The sequence below is a fragment of the Octopus sinensis genome, linkage group LG6, assembly GCF_006345805.1.
Source record: "Octopus sinensis linkage group LG6, ASM634580v1, whole genome shotgun sequence".
Lineage (NCBI taxonomy): Eukaryota > Metazoa > Mollusca > Cephalopoda > Octopoda > Octopodidae > Octopus > Octopus sinensis.
This window is the reverse complement of record NC_043002.1, coordinates 22,891,401-22,898,900: the sequence shown is the minus strand read 5'-3', so window position 1 is coordinate 22,898,900 and position 7,500 is coordinate 22,891,401. Positions and strand designations below refer to the sequence as shown.

Here is a 7,500-nt window from a genome sequence, read left to right as displayed (position 1 = left end):
ATAGTTGTGCCCTTTGTAAATTTCGAATAAGCCACCTTAATAATAATACATTATTATTTTGTGAGAGAGCAGTGCTTGCCATCAAAGTGACACTGGAGTAAAATATACGAAGCCCAGAATGCCCATCATGCATACACGTCTAATAAGGGTACACCAGGCACAGGCATCACAACCGTATGTGCGCAACATGGTGATCTCATATCAAGATAAACAGCGCATGACCTTGCAGGTGGGGCCCAGTTAGAATTTCTTCTGGTCGAGTGGCCCATCCTGCTCAAAAGGTCCCTGAATAAGGATTGTTTAAGGATGTTCAACGAACAACCCATGTTTCCAGAGGTGAATTATCCAAACCTCCAAGAATTTCTTTCAACACACGGCTATGATGCTCCCCCACTACTTTTACTCGTGGTCAGAGATGCACATATAGTCAGCCACTAAGGGACATGCTCAACTGGTTAAGGTCAAAGAACTGACAAGCAAATCTATGGTATTGAGCAGAATATTTGCTGTAGCCCGTCTTTTATACCAAGGCAGAACAATGTACATGATAACACTTCCAATCAGTTAAGATCAGAAGCCATGAGATCCACTGTCTGGTACTGCATCAGGGCATTTATTATTATTATTATTATTATTATTATTATTATATTATTATTATTATTATTATTATTATTATTATTTTTATTATTATTATTTTATTATAGCTGTTATTTTTTTTCTTCGTTCTTCAAATTTTCTTCCATTTCTCGTTGGGTGTTTTCCGTATACATAGGGCAGAGAAGCACATTGTATGCATTCCCAGATTACACACGAAAATTCACAGGTAAAATATGTATTTAAAAAATTAATAAATAAATTCATGAATGGATGTTGTTTTCACAACGATAATGCTCTTCTCAGTACATTCTTCTTCTTCTTCTTCTTCTTCTTCTTCTTCTTCTTCTTCTTCTTCTTCTTCTTCTTCTTCTTCTTCTTCTTCTTCTTCTTCTTCTTCTTCTTCTTCTTCTTCTTCTTCTTCTTCTTCTTCTTCTTCTTCTTCTTCTTCTTCTTCTTTCTATATATCTCTGAAGGAGAGATACGGCAGCAGTACTGAGCATTAATATTTATCGCCGAGCTAACGTGGCAGTCCAGAGAAATAGGACGAATGCTGCTGTTAATTAGCTCCGAGAGGCTGTCGCCTCTAGCTAGCTATGTGACACACAAGTCTGTGTCCATAACATCTTCGAACAGTGAAGGTCATCAGCTTCCCCTTCCTAGTTCAGCTTCCACAGACCGGTTTTGCAGTATTTGCCCCTTATCAATGTGGAGTAGCTGCTGCCGTATCTCTCCTTTAGAGAGATTTAGAAATAGTAATATTTCTATCTTTGAAAATCAGTGAATGTGTTCCACTGAGTATATATAAACCTTCGAACAGTCAACAGCGACGTCTGCTGGGCTTAGCTACTCCACATGGATAAGGGGCAAATACCCCCAAACCGGTCTGTGAATACTGAACCAGCAATGGGAAGTTGATGACTACCCTGTTCGAAGTGCTATGGACGCAAATTTGTGTGTCACATTGCTAGCTAGTGGCAATGGCCTCTCAGAGCTAATTAACGGCAACCTTCGTCCTATTTCTCTGGACTGCCACTTTAACTTGCCTATATATATATATATGTGTGTGTGTGTGTGTGTGTGTGTGTGTGTGTGTGTGGTGTGTGTGTGTGTGTGTGTGTGTGTGTGTGTGTGTGTGTGTCTGTGTGTGTGTGTGTGCACTTATATTGGTTTAAAATGGCAGGTTGAGTAGTACCGGTTTATATCATGAAGCAATTTGGTTATTCGATGAATTGAGATGGATACCATAATTACATGCCTGAAATAATTATTAGATTCAATATGATAGACTTAAGCCAATTAACATGGCGTACTAGCACGGCCACAATCCACTAAAAAAACTGACATAATAAAAGTATAAAAGCAGTTACGCTTGGTTCCCACATCATCATCTGTCGTCTTATTCCTGGATAGATGAAACCCAGCTAACAGTTGCTGACAAGCGAGAACGGCTAAGCATAATCTACCATGCTTTAATTAAATGTTTTCGGTTCTTATGTGATCGCGAGCAGACATAGAAATCCTCTCAGCTATTTCGCCCTTGATCGCATGGAATATTCGGGATAATACAGCTGCAAGGACAGGGGACGGTACCAACAATCGGTTGAAACAAATTATGCTGAGTAGACCTGCAACCACTTGAAATGAAGCGATTTGCTGAAGGATGCAACGCACCACTTAGGACTGGTATTGAACTTACGACTATGTGATCACGAGTCGAGCACCCTAACTGCTAGACCACGTGCCTTCTAGATATCATGTAATCGTATCATCAACAATCATAGCTAACACTTGGATAGATCCAGTGAAACGTTCTTGAAATGTCAACAAAATTCGTCGTTCGATGGCCGGCTGGCATATCATTATTATTCTGTGTACTGAAATAATTTTCAGGTCTAATTAACAAGATAACTTCAGATAGGTGCTGAGAACATATTCTCCAAAACGCTTGAAAATTATGAATAATGTCTATGTTGCATCGAATAATTTCCAGAAAATGAACTAAAACGTTTATACATGCTGCTAAATATAGTTAGAATTTTTAATGCAATAAACATGAGGATAAACAGCAATAAGCATGAGGATATATAGCTTAATAATTAGAAAAATAAGCTGACATATTGTCAGATAGAAATAAATACGTACAATTTTCAAATGTTTGATACAGGCGACACACATTTAACGTGCTCCCCTTCGAAATGTATAACATTTCCTGGTCCAGTCCTTAAAAATAAATAGTAAAATATACATTAATCCGTTGAATATTTATAAACCCAATAAATATAGACGCATATACATACACGTTACACACAAAAGAGCACGAAATATATATATGCATGCATATGTACATATATATATATATATACTAAAGATTAATATAGAAGATGAGGTATACCGAAAAGCAATCTATTGTCATGACAACAATTGTTTCGTCTTCCTGTAGCACTATTCCGAGCGGGCGTGGACTGGTGCAATAACACCAGATGCAGGGCAGAGTGCAAAGAAAACTCCACAGATGGCACAATATGCTTTTAAGTGCGGGGATTTAGATCTCAGTTTTGCTGCATTGAGAGATTCTATCAGTTCGGGTGTTTGAACATATCCACTCGAACTGGTAGAATCTCTCAATGCAGCGAAACTGAGATCTAAATACCCGCACTTAAAAGCATATTATGCCACCTGTAGAGTCTTCTTTGCACTCTGCCCTGCATCTGGTGTTATTGCACCAGTCCACGCCAGCTCGGAATAGTGCATCATGAAGACGAAAACATTGTCGTGATAATAGATTGCTTTTCGGTACACAGCCGTCTTCTCTATTAATCTTTAATACATGTACAGATGTGCACGCTCGCATCAATATACACATGCATGCAAAACTATATGAGCGCGTCTACTCACCCTCATGTAGAAGTATATACTTGCACATGCCAACCCTTCCTACTTGCCCCAACAACCTGACCGTTTTCTTAATCGCCACGTGGTCTACTTCCTGTCCTCCACGTGGTCAATTTCCTGTTCACAATACGGTATGTTCCAACGAACTGTTACTCATATACCAACATCAAATCCCGACACTGCGTGACCTTCTTCGACCAATCGCAGCTCACCTTAAAGTAATAACAATCAACTTCTGTTATTCAAATTCAAAATGGTTGACGACTCGCATCACGCTTGAAACTCAAGAGTACCAACGAATTTAAATCAAACTGTTTTGATCTCTCTCTCTCTCTCTCTCTCTCTCTCTCTCTCACTCTGTATATATATATATATATATATATATATATACATACACATCTATATGCACACACACAAACACACACACGCATATATATATATATATATATATATATATATATACATACCTGTACAGATATATACCTGTACAGATACAGTGAAGGTGCTGGATTAGTGGTTAGAGTGTTCGACTCACGGTCGTAAGGTCATGATTTCAATTCCCGCAGGTGGATTATGTCCTTGAGCAAGTCATTTTATTTCCCATTGCTCCAGTGCACTTAGCAGGCAAAAAATGAGTTGTACTTATTACTCAAGGGTCAACCTCGTCTCATTCCTGTGTCATGCTGAATCTCTCAGAGAACTACGTGAAGGATGTGCTTGTCCGTGGATTGCTCAGCCACTTGCACGTTAATTTTAAAGCAGGCTGTTTCGTTGTTCGGATCAGTTGAAAGCCTCATCGTCGCAACGGACGGAGCACCTGTACACTCACACACACACACACACACACTCGCGCGCGTGCGTGCATGTGTGTGAGAGTATATGTCTCCATGCATATTTGTACCCGTGTCAGTGTTTATGTTTATACTTTGCGATGTAAACCGGAATTGTGTCCCTACAGATCGAAGCACGCTTAGCATTTCGATAAAATGAATCCGATGAAATAATATCGGGCTCGGGCCAATATGATCGAATAAAACCGTTGAAGAGTTTGCTGTAGCATGGGCGCATTTCAATGATTGACAATGATGAACGATTATGCAATATTTTTAGCCCAGTTGTCTACGCTAAAAAAAGGGATAAAGCTGCAAAAGGACAGAAGAGATCATGGGATAACATTGCCACCTGGTCGTGTTGTCACGTGGAAAATTATTTCGTGAGGGTCTTGCTAAATTGACTTACCTCTTTTCTCGATTTCCCTGATGCAACAGGTAACGATGAGAGGAATCATCGTCCCTTCACGCCTTTAACAAGAAGAATATAAATAATAATAATAATAATAATAATAATAATAATAATAATAATAATATAAAATAACAATAACACGAACTTAAATATCTAACTTGTCTTTTGAGGTCTCTGGGTGAGGCTTGGAGTCAATTTGTACAAACACGAAACAAAAGCCAAACATATAACAATAATAATCTTGATAATAATATAATAATAATAATAATAATAATAATAATAATAATAATAATAATAATAATAATAATATAATAATCATAATAATAATAACAATAACACGAACTTGAATATCTAACTTGTCTTTTGAGGTCTCTGGGTGAGACTTGGAGTCAATTTGTACAAACACGAAACAAAAGCCAAACATATAACAATAATAATCTTGATAATAATAATAATAATAATAATATAATAATAATAATAATAATAATAATAATAATAATAATAATAAATGCCCTGATGCAGTACCAGGCAGTGGCTCTCATGGCTTCTGATCTTACTGATTGGAAGTGTTATCATGTACATTGTTTTGTCTTGGTGTAAACGATGGGCTACAGCAAATATTCTGCTCAATACCACAGATTTGCTTGTCAGTTGTTTTGACCATAACCAGTTGAGCATGTCCCTTAGTGGCTGACGATATGTGCATCTCTGATCACGAGCAGAAGTAGTGGGGGAGCATCATAGCCATGTGTTGAGAAGGATTCTTTGGGGTTTGAATAATTCACCTCTGGAAACATGGGTGTTTCGTTCAACGTCCTTAAAAACCCCTTATTCAGGGACCTTTTGAGCGGGATGGGTTACTCGATCTGAAGAAAATTCTAACTGGGCTCCACCTGCAAGGTCATGTGCTGTTTATCTTGATATGAGATCACCATGTCGCGCACATATGGTTGTGATGCTGTGCCTGGTGTACCCTTTATCAGACAGGTAGTCAGATGGGTATACTGGGCTTCGTATATTTTACCCCAGTGTTCACTTTGATGGCATGCTCTGCTCGCTCACTCAATAATAATAATAATAATAATAATAATAATAATAATTATAATAATAATAATAATAACCTACCAAAAACTGAGCAAATATAAAGATCTTGAAATAGAAATCAGCAAAATGTGGAAGCTGAAGACTAAAACAATACCTGTTGTCATAGGTGCCCTGGGAATGATAGCGAAAGGGACTGATTGCTACCTAACTCAGATACCAGGAAACCCCAAAATGGCAGAAATTCAAAAGATAGTGCTCATGGGAACTGCTCATATCCTACGCAAAATACTCTCTATGTAATCCCAAGGTTTAAAACAAACTTTTTAAAAAAAAAAAATTTTTTTTTACTTTATTTATTTTTTGTTTTTATGTATTAGACATTCACTAGTACAACACCAAAAAAAAAAAAGGAAAAAAGAAAAAAAAATATATGGCACAGAACTTCCAACCTGTTGTCTCTTGAGGTCTCTGGGTGAGACTTGGAGCCAACTTGTACAGACATAAAGCAAAAGTCAAACATAGAATAATAATAATAATGATGCAGTGGCTCTCTTGGCTTCTGGTCTTAATAGACTGGAAGTGTTATCATGTACATTGTTTTGTCTTGGGCTACAGCAAGTATTCTGCTCAGCGGGAAGGGCTAGTCGATCTGAAGAAAATTCTAACTGGGGCCCCACCTGCAAGGTCATGCGCTGTTTATCTTGATATGGGATCACCATATTGCGCACATATGGTTGAGATGCATGAGTCTGGTGTACCCTTATCGGACGAGTAGTCATGATGGCTATAGTGGGCTTCGTATATTTGTACCCCAGTGCCACTTTGATAGCATGCACTGCCCTCTCACTCAATAATAATAATAATAATATAATAATAATAATAATAATATAATAATAATAATAATAATAATAACAATAATAATAATGATGATGATGATGAGGAGGATGAGGATGAGGATGAGGATGATGATGATGATGATAATAATAATAATAATAATAATAATAATAATAATAATAATAATAATAATATAATAATAATAATAATAATAATAATAATGATATTAATAATAAACGGGATTGGAGTGAAAGAAGAAAAGAAGCCTTGAACGACAATGATGATTTGAAGTGGGAAATACGTAGGTTGTTGGCAATGAAGAGATTAGACGCGATACCGATAATAATTGGCAGGCTTGGAAATATCAGTACTCAACTACCAACGTGGTTCAAAATGATTAGGACAAATGTAAACATAGACCATCTAAGAAAATCATCATGTCTTGGAACAACAAGAGTTTTCCATAGGGCTTTTGAAGCACGATCAATAAATAGTTGCTACCCTATGGACAATAATGAAAAGATTGTTAATATTGGAATCGTTAGGGCGTCTAAAATATTTCAGCCTCTCAAAAATACAAATTGAGTGATATATACATAGGACGTCTCAAAGCTTCTGAAGAAATCTTGCAGCCCAACCCATGCGGGGAAATACAACACCTTTAATACCAGCGTCAAGATACCACCTTTAATAACAAAGTAAATACACTCGATGCTAATTGTCCATACGTCTAACAGATGTCTAAGAGGGCTAACGTGTTGTTAAGTTGTCTTCAAACTATAAGATGACATTACTCACGTGATTGTCTCCTTAATACTTTTGCCAAATATCTGAGGATTTTCGTTTATTTGGGAACTTGTCTTTGAGATCAGGCGCAATGTCAGCGCGACC

General features: G+C 37.3%; 1 protein-coding gene across 1 annotated transcript in view; it reads right to left on the bottom strand.

The window, feature by feature from the left end:
- The window catches only part of LOC118763845 (breakpoint cluster region protein-like), a 59,112-nt gene that overhangs the window by 14,069 nt on the left and 37,543 nt on the right, over positions 1-7,500 (bottom strand). Inside the window, exons 18-20 of the mRNA XM_036503709.1 lie at positions 7,408-7,500; positions 4,729-4,790; positions 2,740-2,817 (exon numbers count right to left, since the gene is read on the bottom strand). The exon at positions 7,408-7,500 is cut by the window's right edge and continues 17 nt beyond it. Coding sequence (XP_036359602.1) covers positions 2,740-2,817; positions 4,729-4,790; positions 7,408-7,500 — 233 coding nt within the window. The remainder of the gene's footprint in view (positions 1-2,739; positions 2,818-4,728; positions 4,791-7,407) is intronic.